Raw genomic sequence first — 20000 nt, 5'->3', positions numbered from 1 at the left:
CCTCTCTTCTCTCTCTCAGGTAGAGGAAGAGGAGCAGCGGGCTGTATCACAGACGCCCCCTGGCTCTGAGCTGCAGTCGATTGTGATGCTAAACCACAGAGACGCTTTTCAGAAAAGCTGTTCCCCTCTGACAGTCAAGGACAATAGCAGCCGACTGCTGGGAAAATCCGGATTTGCTACAAGAGAGAAAACTTTGACTTCTGGAGAAATTAACTTGGTGGTGCGGGGGGGGGGGGGGCTGGGGGCTGGGAGAAGTTTGGTCAGGGGGGCTGGGAGAAGTTTGGTCAGGGATGGGACTCTGAGAAGTGGCAACTTTAGGATGGAATGGAAAGGGAAGGCAGTTTTCATGCAAGGCCATGTTAAATAGTAAACAGTAACAATTATATAATTGTTTAAATGTGGAGATAACATTTAGTCAAGGCTTCGCTGTGAGAAAGACTCACTGTCTGTTCGGAATGTGACCCCGAGCTTCCGACCATTCTCGTCAGAACTTGACTGAACCTGGAGCCCCTGGAGAGAGAGAGAGAAAAAGAGAGAGAGGGGGATGGATGGATGGATGGAAAGACCACAAGAACAACTGGCAGACAGTGATACATATCAATACAACACAACCACGTTACCAACACTCAGATGCCACAAAATGAACCCCAACTAGGGAAAAAGACAAAGTCTGGGAAACTATAACACAGACCATTAAGCCCTGTTACTGTGAGGCCTATGGTAGTTCATTTGAATTTTTATTTGATTTATTGACTGACTGACTGGATAGCTGGCTGTGTGTGTAGCTGGCTGGGTGTATAGCTGGCTGACTGGATAGCTGGCTGGCTGGGTGTATAGCTGGCTGATTGTATAGCTGGCTGACTATAGCTGGCTGGGTGTATAGCTGGCTGGGTGGGTGTATAGTTGGCTGGGTGGGTGTATAGTTGGCTGACTGGATAGCTGGCTGACTGGATAGCTGGCTGGCTGGATAGCTGGCTGGCTGACTGTATAGCTGGCTGACTGTATAGCTGGCTGGCTGGGTATATACAGTTGGGCAAAAAAGTATTTATTGTTGTGCAAGTTCTCCCACTTTAAAAGATGAGAGATGCCTGTAATGTACTATGTACTATCAACTATGACAGACAAAATGAGAAAAAAAATCCAGAAAATCACGTTGTAGGATTTTTAATGAATTTATTTGCAAATTATGGTCACCAAACAAGCAAGATTTCTGGCTCTCACAGACCTGTAACTTCTTTAAGAGGCTCCTCTGTCCTCCACTCGTTACCTGCATTAACGGCACCTGTTTGAACTTTTTATCAGTATAAAAGACACCTGTCCACAACCTCAAACAGTCACACTCCAAACTCCACTATGGCCAAGACCAAGGAGCTGTTAAAGGACACCAGAAACAAAATTGTAGACCTGCACCAGGCTGGGAAGACTGAATCTGCAATAGGTAAGCAGCTTGGTTTGAAGAAATCAACTGTGGGAGCAATTATTAGGAAATGGAAGACATACAAGACCACTGATAATCTCCCTCGATCTGGGGCTCCACGCAAGATCTCACCCCGTGGGGTCAAAATGATCACAAGAACGGTGAGCAAAAATCCCAGAACCACACGGGGGGACCTAGTGAATGACCTGCAGAGAGCTGGGACCAAAGTAACAAAGCCTACCATCAGTAACACACTACGCCACCAGGGACTAAAATCCTGCAGTGCCAGACGTGTCCCCCTGCTTAAGCCAGTACATGTCCAGGCCCGTCTGAAGTTTGCTAGAGTGCATTTGGATGATCCAGAAGAAGATTGGGAGAATGTCATATGGTCAGATGAAACCAAAATATAACTTTTTGGTAAAAACTCAACTTGTCGTGTTTGGAGGACAAAGAATGCTGAGTTGCATCCAAAGAACACCATACCTACTGTGAAGCATGGGGGTAGAAACATCATGCTTCGGGGCTGTTTTCCTGCAAAGGGACCAGGACGACTGATCCGTGTAAAGGAAAGAATGAATGGGGCCATGTATCGTGAGATTTTGAGTGAAAACCTCCTTCCATCAGCAAGGGCATTGAAGACGAAACGTGGCTGGGTCTTTCAGCATGACAATGATCACAAACACACCGCCCGGGCAACGAAGGACTGGCTTCGTAAGGAGCATTTCAAGGTCCTGGAGTGACCTAGCCAGTCTCCAGATCTCAACCACAGAGAATCTTTGGAGGGAGTTGAAAGTCTGTGTTGCCCAGCAACAGCCCCAAAACATCACTGCCCTAGAGGAGATCTGCATGGAGGAATGGGCCAAAATACCAGCAACAGTGTGTGAAAACCTTGTGAAGACTTACAGAAAACATTTGACCTCTGTCATTGTCAACAAAGGGTATATAACAAACATTTTGTCTGTTATAGTTGAAGTGTACCTATGATGAAAATTACAGGCCTCTCATCTTTTTAAGTAGGAGAACTTGCACATTTGGTGGCTGACGAAATACTTTTTTGCCCCACTGTAGCTGGCTGACTGGATAGCTGGCTGGCTGGGTATATAGTTGGCTGACTGGATAACTGGCTGACTGGCTGTATAGCTGACTGACTGGATAACTGGCTGCCTGGGTGTATAGCTGGCTGACTGGATAACTGGCTGCCTGGGTGTATAGCTGACTGACTGGCTGTATAGCTGGCTGACTGGATAACTGGCTGCCTGGGTGTATAGCTGGTTGACTGGATAGCTGGCTGACTGGCTCTATAGCTGGCTGGCTGCCTGTGTGTGTAGCTGGCTGACTGGATAACTGGCTGCCTGGGTGTATAGCTGGCTGGATAACTGGCTGGCTGACTGGATAGCTGGCTGACTGGCTGTATAGCTGGCTGACTGGATAGCTGACTGGCTGACTGGCTGTATAGCTGGCTGACTGGATAGCTGACTGGCTGTATAGCTGGCTGACTGGAAAGCTGACTGGCTGACTGGCTGTATAGCTGGCTGACTGGATAGCTGACTGGCTGACTGGCTGTATAGCTGGCTGACTGGATAGCTGACTGGCTGACTGGCTGTATAGTTGGCTGACTGGATAGCTGACTGGCTGACTGGCTGTATAGCTGGCTGACTGGATAGCTGACTGGCTGTATAGCTGGCTGACTGGATAGCTGACTGGCTGGCTGACTGGATAGCTGACTGGCTGACTGGCTGTATAGCTGACTGGCTGACTGGCTGTATAGCTGACTGGCTGACTGGCTGTATAGCTGACTGGCTGTATAGCTGACTGGCTGTATAGCTGACTGGCTGAATAGCTGACTGGCTGACTGGCTGTATAGCTGACTGGCTGACTGGCTGTATAGCTGACTGGCTGACTGGCTGTATAGCTGACTGGCTGACTGGCTGTATAGCTGGCTGACTGGATAGCTGACTGGCTGACTGGCTGTATAGCTGGCTGACTGGATAGCTGACTGGCTGACTGGCTGTATAGCTGACTGGCTGACTGGATAGCTGACTGGCTGACTGGCTGACTGGCTGTATAGCTGACTGGCTGTATAGCTGACTGGCTGTATAGCTGACTGGCTGACTGGCTGTATAGCTGGCTGACTGGCTGTATAGCTGGCTGACTGTATAGCTGACTGGCTGACTGGCTGTATAGCTGGCTGACTGGCTGTATAGCTGGCTGACTGTATAGCTGACTGGCTGTATAGCTGACTGACTGTATAGCTGACTGGCTGACTGGCTGTATAGCTGGCTGACTGGCTGACTGGCTGTATAGCTGGCTGACTGGCTGACTGGCTGTATAGCTGACTGGCTGACTGGCTGTATAGGTGACTGGCTGACTGGCTGTATAGGTGACTGGCTGGATAGCTGACTGGCTGACTGGCTGTATAGCTGGCTGACTGGATAGCTGACTGGCTGACTGGCTGTATAGCTGGCTGACTGGATAGCTGACTGGCTGTATAGCTGACTGGCTGACTGGATAGCTGACTGGCTGACTGGCTGTATAGCTGACTGGCTGTATAGCTGACTGGCTGTATAGCTGACTGGCTGACTGGCTGACTGTATAGCTGGCTGACTGGCTGTACTGGCTGACTGCTGGCTGACTGTATAGCTGACTGGCTGACTGGCTGTATAGCTGACTGGCTGACTGGCTGTATAGCTGGCTGACTGTATAGCTGACTGGCTGTATAGCTGACTGACTGTATAGCTGACTGGCTGACTGGCTGTATAGCTGGCTGACTGTATAGCTGACTGGCTGACTGGCTGTATTGCTGGCTGACTGGCTGTATAGCTGGCTGACTGTATAGCTGACTGGCTGAATAGCTGACTGGCTGTATAGCTGGCTGACTGTATAGCTGACTGGCTGTATAGCTTGCTGACTGGCTGTATAGCTGGCTGACTGCATAGCTGACTGGCTGACTGGCTGTATAGCTGGCTGACTGGATAGCTGACTGGCTGTATAGCTGGCTGACTGGCTGTATAGCTGGCTGACTGGATAGCTGACTGGCTGACTGGCTGTATAGTTGGCTGACTGGATAGCTGACTGGCTGACTGGCTGTATAGCTGGCTGACTGGATAGCTGACTGGCTGTATAGCTGACTGGCTGACTGGCTGTATAGCTGACTGGCTGACTGGCTGTATAGCTGACTGGCTGACTGGCTGTATAGCTGACTGGCTGACTGGCTGTATAGCTGACTGGCTGACTGGCTGTATAGCTGACTGGCTGACTGGCTGTATAGCCGACTGGCTGACTGGCTGTATAGCCTGACTGGCTGACTGGCTGTATAGCTGACTGGCTGACTGGCTGTATAGCTGACTGGCTGTATAGCTGGCTGACTGGATAGCTGACTGGCTGACTGGCTGTATAGCTGGCTGACTGGATAGCTGACTGGCTGACTGGCTGTATAGCTGACTGGCTGACTGGATAGCTGACTGGCTGACTGGCTGTATAGCTGGCTGACTGGATAGCTGACTGGCTGACTGGCTGTATAGCTGACTGGCTGTATAGCTGACTGGCTGACTGGCTGTATAGCTGACTGGCTGACTGGCTGTATAGCTGACTGGCTGTATAGCTGACTGGCTGTATAGCTGACTGGCTGTATAGCTGGCTGACTGGCTGTATAGCTGGCTGACTGTATAGCTGGCTGACTGTATAGCTGACTGGCTGACTGGCTGTATAGCTGGCTGACTGTATAGCTGACTGGCTGACTGGCTGTATAGCTGACTGACTGTATAGCTGACTGGCTGACTGGCTGTATAGCTGGCTGACTGGCTGTATAGCTGGCTGACTGTATAGCCGACTGACTGACTGGCTGACTGGCTGTATTGCTGGCTGACTGGCTGTATAGCTGGCTGACTGTATAGCTGACTGTCTGAATAGCTGACTGGCTGTATAGCTGACTGGCTGTATAGCTGACTGGCTGACTGTATAGCTGACTGGCTGACTGGCTGTATAGCTGACTGGCTGACTGGCTGTATAGCTGACTGGCTGTATAGCTGACTGGCTGTATAGCTGACTGGCAGTATAGCTGACTGGCTGACTGTATAGCTGACTGTATAGCTGACTGGCTGTATAGCTGACTGGCTGACTGTATAGCTGACTGTATAGCTGACTGGCTGTATAGCTGACTGGCTGACTGTATAGCTGACTGTATAGCTGACTGGCTGTATAGCTGACTGGCTGACTGTATAGCTGGCTGACTGGCAAGCCTTGCATATCAGATATCTTCTCATTTCCATCATTCTATGTAAGAAAAGGAAGCCCTCATCTCTGAGACAACATGCCACAAAATGAACCCCAACTAGGGAAACTAGGGAAAAGTCTGGGAAACTATAACACAGTTAAGCCCTGTTACTGTGAGGCCTAAGGTAGTTCAATTGAATTTATATTTGATTTATTTCACCTATATTTAACTAGGTAAAGAGCCTATGCATAGATAATACACAGAGAAAAGCAGCAGTGTAAAATAAGCGGGCGAGGGGGGGGGGCAATGCAAATAGTCTGGGTAGCCCTCTGATTAGCTGTTCAGCAGCCTTATTGCTTGGGGGTAGAAGCTGTTCAGCAGCCTTATTGCTTGGGGGTAGAAGCTGTTCAGCAGCCTTATTGCTTGGGGGTAGAAGCTGTTCAGCAGCCTTATTGCTTGGGGGTAGAAGCTGTTCAGCAGCCTTATTGCTTGGGGGTAGAAGCTGTTCAGCAGCCTTATTGCTTGGGGGTAGAAGCTGTTCAGCAGCCTTATTGCTTGGGGGTAGAAGCTGTTCAGCAGCCTTATTGCTTGGGGGTAGAAGCTGTTCAGCAGCCTTATTGCTTGGGGGTAGAAGCTGTTCAGCAGCCTTATTGCTTGGGGGTAGAAGCTGTTCAGCAGCCTTATTGCTTGGGGGTAGAAGCTGTTCAGCAGCCTTATTGCTTGGGGGTAGAAGCTGTTAAGAAGCCTTTTGGACCTCGACTTAGTGCTCCGGTACCGCTTGCCGTGCGCCTTACTACATTTAATGGTGCAGAATTTTCATTGGTTTATTTATTCACCTATCAAATTGACAAAGACCTGAGTCCTAACTGGATATCAACATGTGCAACTTCATTTTTGCTCAAATCTTCCATTGACGTCAAGGCATGATTTATGTGAAAGTCTTGAAATCTGCCTGTTTCTCTCCCACTCACAGGATGTGATTTATGTGAAATCTTCCTGTTTCTCTCCCCCTCTCAGGATGTGTATTGATGAGGCCCCCAACCAGTTCAAACCCCGCTCCCCCCATTAACACACACACACACACAAACTCCCACCTCTCCCTGCCCGAGTCGCCGACCTGCACCTCCAGATGTTTGTGCTTGAAGTGAAGCAGAAAGAAGGCTAGATACTAGACCACCATGGCTGAACAGGAGGAGCCATCAGTATCCACACCATCCTCATCACTCACTTCCCTGTGCTTTCAACCCAAACATTACCTATTCATCACACGAGGTCATACAACAGTCTTCCTCTCTTAAACAGGTTCTCCCATATTTCAACACACTATTTTCCCCCCACTCTATTCCTTTCCGTCTCTCTGTCTACCACGTTGGGCTAAAAACACACCCTTAGTCTTACTTACAGGGAGAAAAAACCTGACAATATTTGGGGTCAAACGAATGTTGCTCAAGGCATTTTCAAAGTGTTAGAAGATACATTTTCTGAGGAAGTTACCTAGCTGGCTACTAACTAAACTAAATGTTTACTGCTACAGAGAGGAAGGCGGGATCTCCCCAATCTCTCATTTAGCAGGGGAATGAAGTGTCGGAGCGATGCCTTGAGCTTGTACTAATGGGCTGCCGGGCCTGCCGTCCTGGAGTTTAACACCCTGCTCTCAGCAGGAGGCTGGTCACACACACACCTGCAACAGGGCCTCACCACCCGCCACACCTGTATCCAATCAGCAGGCTGTAAGCCCCCTGACCACAGTATCACACCTTTGGAACAGGCCATGGTGTGTGTGTGTGTGTGTGTGTGTGTGTGTGTGTGTGTGTGTGTGTGTGTGTGTGTGTGTGTGTGTGTGTGTGTGTGTGTGTGTGTGTGTGTGTGTGTGTGTGTGTGTGTGTGTGTGTGTGTGTGTGTGTGTGTGTGTGTGTGTGTGTGTGTGTGTAGGGGGGGGGGTTGACATAACACCTCCTAATAAGCCTGCTACAAGTTCTACGACACCCACCCGCCCTCCCTACACAATGGCCTTTTACAGCCCCCATATACAGGCCAGGCCTTTGTTCCCGTTACTACAGGATGCTGGTTTGGTGCCTGGCTGCCAGGGAGAGGGAAGACTCCAGCACACCTTCCCTTCCTTCTGAGTGATGTCCTCCCCCTCTCCTCTTCTCTCCCCCTCTTCTCCCCGTGTGTCAAATGGCCTCAAGAGTCAACTAGCATCTTTAAAACTTCAAATGCACAGTTTCGGGTGAGAGGGGCTGGCATGGTGGTGGTGGTGTGGTGCCAATAACTGTCTGCATCCCACGTGGCAGATGAACGGGCAGTCAAGTTGTTGGCTGAGCATGAGGTAGATGGAGGGTCAGGCCTCGGTCACAATGCTCTCTGAATATTATAGGGTTATAGAGGACACAGGGGGCTCGGCCGGGCAGGACTAATAACATATTAACCATACTCTCTGGAGTTGGGAGGGGGAGGAGGACAAGAAGGAATGGAGAGGAAATGAGAGGAGAGGAAAGGAGAAGAAAGGAAGGGAAAGGAGAGGATAAGAAAGGAGAGGAAAGGAAGGGAAAGGAGAGGATAAGAAAGGAGAGGAAAGAAGAGGAAAGGGGGTTATTTGGTCGTCTTGGATCAACTGGTAAAGTTTACCTATACTTCCTACTGAAATAGTTCTGATCATAATAAAAATGATTATTAATGGGAGGGACCCACTACTTTACATGGTGTAGGGGTGGGACCCACTACTTTACATGGTGTAGGGGTGGGACCCACTACTTTACATGGTGTAGGGGTGGGACCCACTACTTTACATGGTGTAGGGGTGGGACCCACTATTTTACATGGTGTAGGGGGGGGGCCCATGTCATCCACTTAAAGAGGACTCCTAGATACTACTGAATGAGTTAAGAGAGAGAAAACAGACAGGTGGTGTTATTGAAATAAAGACATGTTTCTAGCGCCAAGACAACTTTTCAGGATTTACATTATTTGCTCAGAATGTTTACTGTATTATTATCTATAGCCAGGAAGAATTCACCAGAAATGTGAGCAGAAATTCATCTTCCCTGACCTGGATCCTGTTTGAACTACCCGAGGCAGCTCTATTCATCCCAGGGGCTGCACACAAACCCTGATGTCGGAGAAGAGGTAGAAGGAGTGGGGCCTAGTCAGACTCAGGAGGCGTGCATCCCATCCACTGTTTCTGAGTATATTACTCACTAACGTTCAGTCCCTGGACAATAAAGTAGACAAGCTCGGGGAAAGAATCTCCTTCCAGAGAGACATCGGAGCCTGTGACATACTCTGTTTAATGTAACTCGAGTCCTTTTGTTCTCCTGATCTGAAATACCTTACCATCAAATGCCAACCGCATTATCTCCAAAGATAATTTTCTTCAGTCATCGTCACTTCTGTGTATATTCCCCCCCCCCAAGCAAACACCACAATGGCTCAAGGCACTTCAATATGTGCAAACTGGAAACCGCATATCCTGAATCAGCATTTATTGTAGCCGGAGATTTTAATAAAGGGAATCTGAACAACTTTCCTGTGCTACACGCGCAATACAGACCCTGGATCATTGCTACTCTCTCTTCCGGGACAGATGTAAGGCCCCCCCCCCCTTTGGCAAATCAGATCCCACCTCCATTCTGCTTCTCCCCAAGTATAGGCAGAAACGTAAAACAGGAAGCTCCCATGGTAAGGACTGTTCAACTTTGGTCTGACCAATCAGAATCTTTGCTTCAAGATGGTATTGATCACGCGGACTGGGACATTTTCCGAGTCACCTCTGAGAATAGTATCGACGTATAGGTGACTATGACTTGGTTCATCAGGAAGTGCATAGAGGATGTTGTTCCCACTGTGACGATTACAACTTATCCAGATCAAAAACCGTGGATAGATGTCAGCATTAGTGCAAAGGTGAAAGTTTGAACCACCACATTTAACCACGACAAGGTGACTGGGAACATGGACCTGTACAAACAGACCACGACAAGGTGACTGGGAACATGGACCTGTACAAACAGACCACGACAAGGTGACTGGGAACATGGACCTGTACAAACAGACCACGACAAGGTGACTGGGAACATGGACCTGTACAAACAGACCACGACAAGGTGACTGGGAACATGGACCTGTACAAACAGACCACGACAAGGTGACTGGGAACATGGACCTGTACAAACAGACCACGACAAGGTGACTGGGAACATGGACCTGTACAAACAGACCACGACAAGGTGACTGGGAACATGGACCTGTACAAACAGACCATGACAAGGTGACTGGGAACATGGACCTGTACAAACAGACCACGACAAGGTGACTGGGAACATGGACCTGTACAAACAGACCATCTACAACGTCCGTAAGGCAATCAAAGAGGCAAAATAACAGTACAAGGACAAAGTTGAGTTGCAATTTCAGATCATTGCCATTGCACTGCCCTATTCCACCTGGACAAGAAGAATACCTATGTAAGAATGCTGTTCATCAACTACAGCTCAGCCTTCAACCCCCTAGTACCTCCATGCTCATCACTAAGCTCATGGCCCTGGGTCTGAACCCCTCTTGTGCAACCTGGTCCTGCACTTCCTGACGGGCCGACTCCAAGTGGTGAAGGTAGGCAACAACACCTCCGCCACACTGATTCTCAATACGGGGGCCATACATGGGTGCATACTCAGCCCCCTCCTGTAATGCCTATTCACCCATGTGACAGTGATAGGCCTGATTACCAAAAACAATGAGACAGCCTACAGGGAGGATGTGAGAGCCCTGGCAGAGTGGTGCCAGGAAAATAACCTCTCCCTTAGTGTCAACAAAATGAAGGAGCTGCACGTGGACTACAGGAGACAGCAGAGAGAGAGAGCACGCTCCCATCCACATTGATGGGGCAGCAGTGAAGGGTCAAAAGCTTAAAGTTCCTCTGTGTGCACATCAATTAAGACCTGAAATGGTCCCTCCACCCTAGCCCCCCGACACAAACTACTGCAGCATAAATACTGGAGGCTGAGACAGGAGGGGTAAGGAGACACTGTGGCCCCGTCAGACGATACCCCAGGACAGGGCCAAAAAGGCAGGATATAGCCCCACACCACTAGAGGGATGTCTTCAACCACCAACTTACCATCCTGAGACAAGGCCGAGTATAGCCCACGAAGATCTCCCCCACGGCACAACCCAAGGTGACAGTCTTGTGACCATAGTGTACGTATAGGTATGTACAGCAGGACCAAATCGGAAAGATAGGTAGGAGCAAGCCCAAGTAATGCTTTGTAGGTTAGCAGTAAAACCTTGAAATCAGCCCTTGCCTTAACAGGAGCTAGTGTAGAGAGGCTAGCACTGGAGTAATATGATCATATTTTTTTGTTTCTAGTTAAGATTATGGCAGCCATATTTAGCACTAACTGAAGTTTATTTAGTGCTTTATCCAGATAGCCGAAAAGTAGAGCATTGCAGTAGTCCAACCTAGAAGTAACAAAAGCATGGATACATTTTTCCGCATCATTTTTGGACAGAAAGTTTCTGATTTTTTGCAATGTTACACAGATGGAAAAACCTGTCCTTGAAACAGTCTTGATATATTTGTCAAAGAGATCAGGGTCCAGAGTAATGCAGAGGTCCTTCACAGTTTTATTTGAGACGACTAGACAACCACACAGATTAATTGTCAGATTCAACAGAAGATCTCTTTGTTTCTTGGGACCTAGAACAAGCATCGCTGTTTTGTCAGAGTTTAAAAGTAGAACATTTTTCCGCAATCCACTTCCTTATGTCTGAAACACAGGCTTCCAAGGAGGGCAATTTCGGGGCTTCACCATGGTTCATCGAAATGTCCAGCTGTGTGTCATCCACATAGCAGTAAAAATTAACATTATGTTTCTGAATTAAATATATAATGAAAACAATAGTGGTCCTAAAACTGACACTTGAAGGCCCCCAAAATGTACAGTTGATTTGTCAGAGGACCAAGCCACCCACAGACACAAATATATCTTTCCGACAGATAAGATCTAAACCAGGCCAGAACTTGTCCGTGTCGACCAATTAATCTCCAAAAGAATGTGGTGATCGATGGTATCAAAAACAGCACTAAGGTCTAGGAGCACGAGGACAGCTGCAGAGCCTCGGTCTGACATTATTAAAAGGTCATTTACCACCTTCACGCGGTACAATCTCAGTGCTATGGTGGTGTCTAAAACCAGACGGAAGCATTTCGTATACATTGTTTTCTGGAAGGCAGTGAGTTGCCGTGCAACAGCTTTTTATTTTTATTTTGAGAGGAATGGGAGATTCAATATAGGCCGATAGTTTTTATATTTTCTGGGTCAATGTTTGGCTTTTTCAAGAGAGGCTTTATTACTGACACTTTTAGTGAGTTTGGTACACATCCAGTGGATAGAGAGCTGTTTATTATGTTCAAGGTATTACTGCAATGTTGGAGCTAGAAACAAAATAATTTAGCTGCACCTGCGATAACATCTGTAAACCTGTGTACGTGACCAATAAAGTTTGATTTGACACTCATGCGACACTCAACCTGCACCACCATGCAGACAACATTTGGGCTGTAGAAGAGCTTTGTATGCCTTTGTCCAGTACAGGGCATAATGATTAGGAGTGTGCAGCCTCTCAGCAGCAGATAGAGAGCAGGACCTGCAGTCTGTCTATGGGCCAGACCTGGGTTCAAATACTATTTGCTTTAGCCTGTCTGGAGTGTGCAGGTGGGCAGGGTTTGCAGCTTTGAGACTTTTCTATTTGATCCACTGCGACAGGCAAGCTCAACCAAGCACAGCTGAAGTATTTTAAATGATTGCAAATAGAATTTGAACCCAGGTCTGCTATGGGCGTCCTCCTCCCCAACTGCCTGAACCAGACATATCTGAACCAGACATATCTGAACCAGGTGTTCCTTCCTGCTCTTCTCTCAATAATAACAATAATTATATAATCTGCATCACACACACACACACACACACACACACACACACACACACACACACACACACACACACACACACACACACACACACACACACACACACACACACACACACACACACACACACACACACACCAGACTTCTTCCCGAACCCATCTGCCCAGAAAGACCTTTCAAGTTGCTTGTTCGGTTTGGGGAACATGTGCGTCTCTCACCCTCACAGAATTTAATTAAACACAGGCCCCTATGCTAAGTACACTCTCTAGGACTGAAGTTTAGTTGGCCAAAATTATAGTGTAGTTAATGGCCAAGAGATACATTGTTTGTTGGTTGGTCACAGTTGCTCAAAGTGTTCAAAGGAGCCAGGATGATTAAAGAAGACTTGTTTTTCTTTCTGGCATCCTATAACCTCACAACATGTGTAATTAGTTGAAGAGGAACAGAGCAGATCCAGCAGAGTTACAAGTAGTTCTCTTTAAATAGACTATTAACCGCCCAACATATGGAGACAACTCCACACAAACCAGCTACAAATGTTAAAAGAAATCTGTAAAAAAGGCAACTATTTGTTTGATCCCCCGCCACTGCTCTGCCCCCCCCCCCATCTCTACACCCCCTTGGCCCTCATCCTTACATCCACCCCACTCTTCTCCTGAATTTCCACCCTTTTCATTTTTTTTTGGGGGGGGGGGGGGGGGAATACATGTTACACCATCATCTGTCATTTGATGAATAGAATGCAGACCTCGTTGCGACTTCCCAAACACTGATTAATTACAACTTACCCCTAGGGTGGAATAGGTGGAGAGGAAGGAGAAAGACAGAGGGTAGGAGGAGGAGAGGGGGCAGGTAGGAGAGAGAGGAAGGAGAACGACGGAGGGTAGGAGGAGGAGAGGGGGCAGGTAGGAGAGAGAGGAAGGAGAACGACGGAGGGTAGGAGGAGGAGAGGGGACAGGTAGGAGAGAGAGGAAGGAGAACGACGGAGGGTAGTAGGAGGAGAGGGGGTAGGTAGGAGAGAGAGGAAGGAGAACGACGGAGGGTAGTAGGAGGAGAGGGGGTAGGTAGGAGAGAGAGGAAGGAAGGAAGGAAGGAAGGAGGTAGGGAGGGAGATAGGAAAGTTAGTTGGGTGGGGGGGAGGGCTTGGTCTTAATTAACTACTAACATTTTGGACGTATGGTATGTGTTGTAAGGTTCAACTAATCCCATTCGACCTATAGCTACGAATCCCCCTACCTTTGAAAAGTGACAGGAAAGACCTTGTTTGTGGAACCATTCCAGGTGGGAGACATATGGTTGTTTATCAGAAATAAAAACAGACAACACACATATCAAAAGAGATTTAAAATGTTTAAAAAACATGAATAAAATGCCATTTTTAGCATCTGTGAAATATCAATTACACGGCTTATCAAACATGTATTTGAATGCAGTCAAAGCAATATCTCTACACATGACATCAGACAGTTGTGGATATCGAAAGAGATTTGGTCTGTACAAACAAAAAAAGATTTAAAGATTTATATATGTTTTTCAAATTAAAATTGTGTCACTCTAAAAAGAACTAGAGGTAAAATATAAGCAATGACAGCCCAGCTGTGGCTGTAACCCTGGCTGTGATTCTTACAGTGTTATCATCTGATCCGTCTGCTGAGAGAGATGTAATTTCCATTCAAAAGGACCCATGAGCAACAACATGTATAGTTCATAGGTCAAATTGGGTGTCAAATTAAAAGTTATTATATTTATTAAGGCTTATATACACTGAGTATTCAAAACATCTGCTCTTTCCATGAAATAGACTGACCAGGTGATCCCTTATTGATGTCACTTGTTAAATCCACTTCAATCAGTGTAGATGAAGGCGAGGAGACCGGTTAAAGAAGGATTTTTAAGCCTTGAGACAATTTACACATGGATTGTGTATGTGTGTCATTCAGAGGGTGAATGGACAAGACAAAAAATGTAAGTGCCTTTGAACGGGGTCTGGTGCCAGGTGCACCGATTTGTGTCAAGAACTGCAGCACTGCAGTTTCCGCGTGTATCAATAATTGTTCACCACCCAACGGACAGTACATGTTAGAAACACATTTGGCAACGATTACAGCTGTGAGTCGTTTTGGGTAAGTCTCTAAGAGTCATTACAGCTGTGAGTCTTTTTGGGTAAGTCTAAGAGTTTTGCACACCTGGGTTGCACAATATTTGCTCATTATTCTTTAAGAAATTATTCAAGCTTTGTCAAGTTGGCTGTTGATCATTGCTAGAAAGCCATTTTCATGTTTTGCTATAGATTTTCAAGCTGATTTGAGTCAAAACTGTAACTACGTCTCTCAGGAAAATTCGCCTTGGTAAACAACTCCAGTTTGGCCTTGTGTTTTGGGTTATTGTCCAGCTGAAAGGTGAATTTGTATCCCAGTGTCTGTTGGAAAGCAGACTGAACCAGGTTTTCCTCTAAGATTTTGCCTGTGCTTAGCTGTATTCCGTTTATTTTTATCCTAGAAAAACTCCCTAGTCCTTGTCGATGACAAGCATACCCATAAAATGATGCAGCCACCATGAAGAGTGGAACTCAGTGATGTGTTGTGTTGGATTTGCCCCAAACTTAACACTTTGTATTCTGAACAAAAGTTCATTTCTGTGCCACAATATTACTTAAGTGCCTTGTTCACTACTCGATTGAGGGACCTTACAGATAATTGTATGTGTGCGGTACAGAGACAGGGTAGTCATAACAAATGTTAACCACTATTATTGAACACAGAATGAGTCCATGCAACTTATGTGGTTTGTTAAGCACATTCTTACTCCTGAACTTATTTAGTCTTGCCATAACGAAGGGGTTGACTACTTATTGACTCAAGACATTTCAAGTTATCAGAGGCAGGTAGCCTAGCAGTTAAGCGTGTTGGGCCTGTAACCAAAAGGTCACTGGTTCAAATCCCAAAGCTGGGAAAATGTAAACATCTGTTGTTCTTCCCATGAGCAAGAAAGTTAATTCAGCAGAAACAACTGCTGTCGATTAAGGCTCCTCTCTGATTTAGAGGGGTTAAATGTGGAAGACATATTTTTGTTGAATGCATACAGCTGTGCAATTTGTGTCATTCATTTATCAATTTATTACTTTCAAAAATGTTCTACGAACAAAATTCCTATTTGACATGATGGGTTATTGTGTGCAGATCAGTGACACAATTCTCAATTGAATCAATTTTAAATTCAGGCTGTAGCGTAACAAAATGTGGAAAAAGTCTAAGCGGTGTGAATACTTTCTGAACACACTGTAATAGCCAGTGTGTAGAATAATACCCAGATATGCAAAGGAGGATATTGCATATCTATATCTTTGTGTACTTACTTAGGGCACATCACCATGAAGAGAATGTCATTCATATCCATAATTATGCATTTCTGTATAGTACAAATCAGGGACCCATGATGAAATTATGTTACTGCAATTCCGTTACCGGGTGTAAACCCAGTAAACTTACTGTAATTCAATAACCAAAGTATTGTGAACAAAAATAAATGCAACAATTTCAAAGATTTTACTAAATTACATTCATTAGGCACTAATCTATGGATTTCACATGTCTGGGAATACAGATATGCATCTGTTGGTCACACATACATTAAAAAAAGGTAGGGCTGTAGATGAGAAAACCAGTCAGTATCTGGTGTGACCACCATTTGCCTCATGCAGCGTGACACATCTCCTTCACATAAAGTTGATCAAGCTGTTGCTTGTGGCCTGTGGAATGTTGACCCACTCCGCTTCAAAACCTGTGTGAAGTTTCTGTATATTGGTTGGAACTGGAACATGCTGTCATACACGTCGATCCAGAGCATCCCAAACATGCTCAATGTGTGACATGTCTGGTGAGTATGCAGGCCATGGAAGGACTGGGACATTTTCAACTTCCAGGAATTATGTACATTTACATTTAAGTCATTTAGCAGACGCTCTTATCCAGAGCGACTTACAAATTGGTGCATTCACCTTATAGAGGTCCTTGCGGCGTGGGGCCGTGCATTTTCATGCTGAAACATGAGGTGATGGTGGCGGATGAATGACACGACAATGGGCCTGAGGATCTATTCACGGTATCTCTGTGCATTCAAACAGCCATCGATAAAATTGTGTTTGTTGTCTGTAGCTTATTCCTGCTCATACCATAACGCCACCACTCTTTTCACATCAGCAAACTGCTCGCCCACACGATGCCATACATGTGGTCTGCGGTTGTGAGGCCAGGTTGGACGTATTGTTTTGGACGTAAAAATTATCTAAAATGACATTGGAGGTGGCTTATGGTAGAGAAATTAACATGTAGTTTTCTGGCAACAGCTCCTGTGGACTTTCCTGCAGTCTTGTTGCACGCTCCCTCATCTGTGGCATTGTGTTGTGTGACAAAACTGCACATTTTAGCATGGCCTCTTATTGTCCCCAGCACAAGGTGCACCTGTGTAATGATCATGCCGTTTAAATCAGCTTCTTGATATGCCACACCTATCAGGTGGATGGATCATCTTGGCAAAGGAGAAATGCTAATTTGTGCAAAATATTTGAGAGAAATAAGCTTTTTGTGCATATGGAACATTCCTGGGATCATTTACTTCAGCTCATTAAACATGGGACCAACACTTTACACATTGCGTTTATATTTTTGTTCAGTGTAGATTTTTTTCAAAGTCAATGTGTGATGTCATAGCTGACACCCCATTCTTTCGGCAGAAACCTTTGAATCAAGCAGATATCTACAGCAACAGTTTTGAGAAAACATGGACACAGACGTGGACACTACCAAACTTCTGTTACCAAAATTCTGTTACCAAACTTCCCATCTGCACAGTTCTTCCAGTAAATGTGTTTCTGTAAAAATGTCAGTGGAAATTGTTAAAAGTAGTCCCTGAGTTGTATGGTTTGTGAAACTTTTAAATCAATGTTTTTTGTTTGGCACACATTTTAAGTGAAAAATCAGAGTCTCAGTTACCGTGGTACTGAAATTAACTGGTCATAGAGCGAAGTGGGTTTGTTTGTTTTCCTGTTTGTCCAACAAATCACCAGGAACACAAAACAACAAACGGAGAAAGAACAAGAGTATGCAACATTTGATTACTCTCACGCTTGGGATTGTTTGATTAAATAATGGAAGGTTAAACTGTGTGTTTATTTAGTATAAATAATCCTAGAAGATTATGCCTGAGGGTAGGTGGGGCTGAAGGGTTCTTCTTATGGGATGCTTAACAAGAGTTCCAGAGGAGAAATTGGGATTATGTGGCTTGAAAGCTGAATAGTGGACAGTTCACACATTGTAGATACTTCTGGTACCGAGTCTTTCAAACAGATATTTACCCAGGCTGTCTTGGTATGATAATTCCACCACTAACTCTACCCATACAACCCCTAACCCAGCCCCTACCATAGATGACCATGCTGGTTTCAGCACTCCCCCTAACCCTTCCTTGACTATATTTTAGCCCCATCCCAACTCCTACCCCAGTGGTCTGTTATTCGTCATTGTTCTTCCTCTAACCCCAGACCCAGCTCTTTCCTACCATCATGGTTCTTCACCTAACCCCAGCCCCTATCCTACCATCATGGTTCTTCACCTAAACCCAGCCCCAGCCCCTATCCTACCATCATGGTTCTTTCTCTAACCCCAGGCCCTATCCTACCATCATGGTTCTTCACCTAACCCCAGCCCCTATCCTACCATCTTGGTTCTTCACCTAACCCCAGCCCCTATCCTACCATCATGGTTCTTCCCCTAAACCCAGCCCTTATCCTACCATCATGGTTATTTCTCTAACCCCAGCCCCTATCCTACCATCATGGTTCTTCCCCTAACCCCAGCCCCGTCCTACCATCATGGTTCTTTCTCTAACCCAAGCCCCTATCCTACCATCATGGTTCTTTCTCTAACCCCAGCCCCTATCCTACCATCATGGTTCTTTCTCTAACCCCAGCCCCTATCCTACCATCATCGTTCTTCCCCTAACCCCAGCCCCTTCCTACCATCATGGTTCTTTCTCTAACCCAAGCCCCTATCCTACCATCATGGTTCTTTCTCTAACCCCAGCCCCTATCCTACCATCATGGTTCTTCACCTAACCCCAGTCCCAGCCCCCATCCTACCATCATGGTTCTTTCTCTAACCCCAGCCCCTATCCGACCATCATGGTTATTTCTCTAACCCCAGCCCCTATCCGACCATCATGGTTCTTTCTCTAACCCCAGCCCCAGCCCAGGCTGTGGGCAGAAGGAAATGAGGTCATCTCCTCCAACAGGGCAGGGCTGTACTAATCAGTACCCAGCTCTCCTCTCCAGTACCTACCCACCATGCTGTTCTCATTACCCCAACATGTGGCTCCCATTTCACATTCCCAACCTTTTGTTCTGGGACAATTGCCGTTGTGTCCTTTATCAAGGTCTATTAATGCTAATTCATCATAACTCACTCTTCTCTTTTCCCTCTCTCTCTGGTCCCACCAAATCAATACTGTGTACGTGTGTGTGTATGTACACGTGTGTGTATGCGTGCATGATTGTGTTTATGTATACGTACAGTTGAAGTCAGTCGGAGGTTAGGTTGGAGTCATTAAAACTTGTTTTTCAACCACTGCACAAATTTATTGTTAACAAACTATAGTTTTGGCAAGTCGGTTAGGACATCTACTTTGTGCATGACACAAGTCATTTTCCCAACAATTTTTTACAAACTATTTCACTTATAATTCGCTGTGTCACAATTCCAGTAGGTCAGAAGTTTACATACATTAAGTTGACTGTTCATCCTTGGGAGCAATTTCCAAACGTCTATAGGTACCACGTTCATCTGTACAAACAATAGTATGCAAGTATAAACACAATGGGACCACGCAGCCATCATACCCTCAGGAAGGAGACTCGTTCCGTCTCCTAGAGATGAACGTACGTTGGTGCAAAAAGTGCAAATCAATCCCAGAACAACAGCAAAGGACCTTGTGAAGATGCTGGAAGAAACGGGTATAAAAGTATCTACATGTATATCCACAGTAAAACGAGTCCCATATCGACATAACCGCTCAGCAAGGAAGATGCAACAGCTCCAACACTGCCAGAAATAACCCAGACTACGGTTTGCAACTGCACATTGGGACGAAGATCGTACTTTTTGGAGAAATGTCCTCGTACTTTTTGGAGAAATGGTCTGATGAAACAAAAATAGAACTGTTTGGCCATAATGACCATCGTTATGTTTGAAGGAAAAGGGGGAGGCTAGCAAACCGAAGAACACCATTCCAACCGTGAAGCACATGGGGTGGCAGCATCATGTTGTGGGGGTGCTTTGCTGCAGGAGGGACTGGAAAATTATGTGGATATATTGAAGCAACATCTCAAGACATGAGTCAGGAAGTTTAAGCTTGGTCGCAAATGGGTCTTCCAGATGGACAATGACCCT

At 46.1% G+C, this 20000-nt stretch overlaps 1 protein-coding gene across 2 annotated transcripts in view; it reads right to left on the bottom strand.

Moving 5' to 3' along the window:
• Nucleotides 1–20000, bottom strand: part of LOC124003766 (interleukin-17 receptor D-like) — a 59949-nt gene that overhangs the window by 26706 nt on the left and 13243 nt on the right. For both annotated transcript variants that reach the window (XM_046312324.1, XM_046312325.1), the window contains exon 2: nt 444–510. In XM_046312324.1, the coding sequence (XP_046168280.1) occupies nt 444–510 (67 nt within the window). The remainder of the gene's footprint in view (nt 1–443; nt 511–20000) is intronic.

This window comes from Oncorhynchus gorbuscha, linkage group LG18 (assembly GCF_021184085.1).
Source record: "Oncorhynchus gorbuscha isolate QuinsamMale2020 ecotype Even-year linkage group LG18, OgorEven_v1.0, whole genome shotgun sequence".
In the NCBI taxonomy this organism is placed as follows: domain Eukaryota; kingdom Metazoa; phylum Chordata; class Actinopteri; order Salmoniformes; family Salmonidae; genus Oncorhynchus; species Oncorhynchus gorbuscha.
The sequence above is the reverse complement of the archived record's forward strand: the minus strand, read 5'-3'. Positions and strand labels throughout refer to the sequence as shown.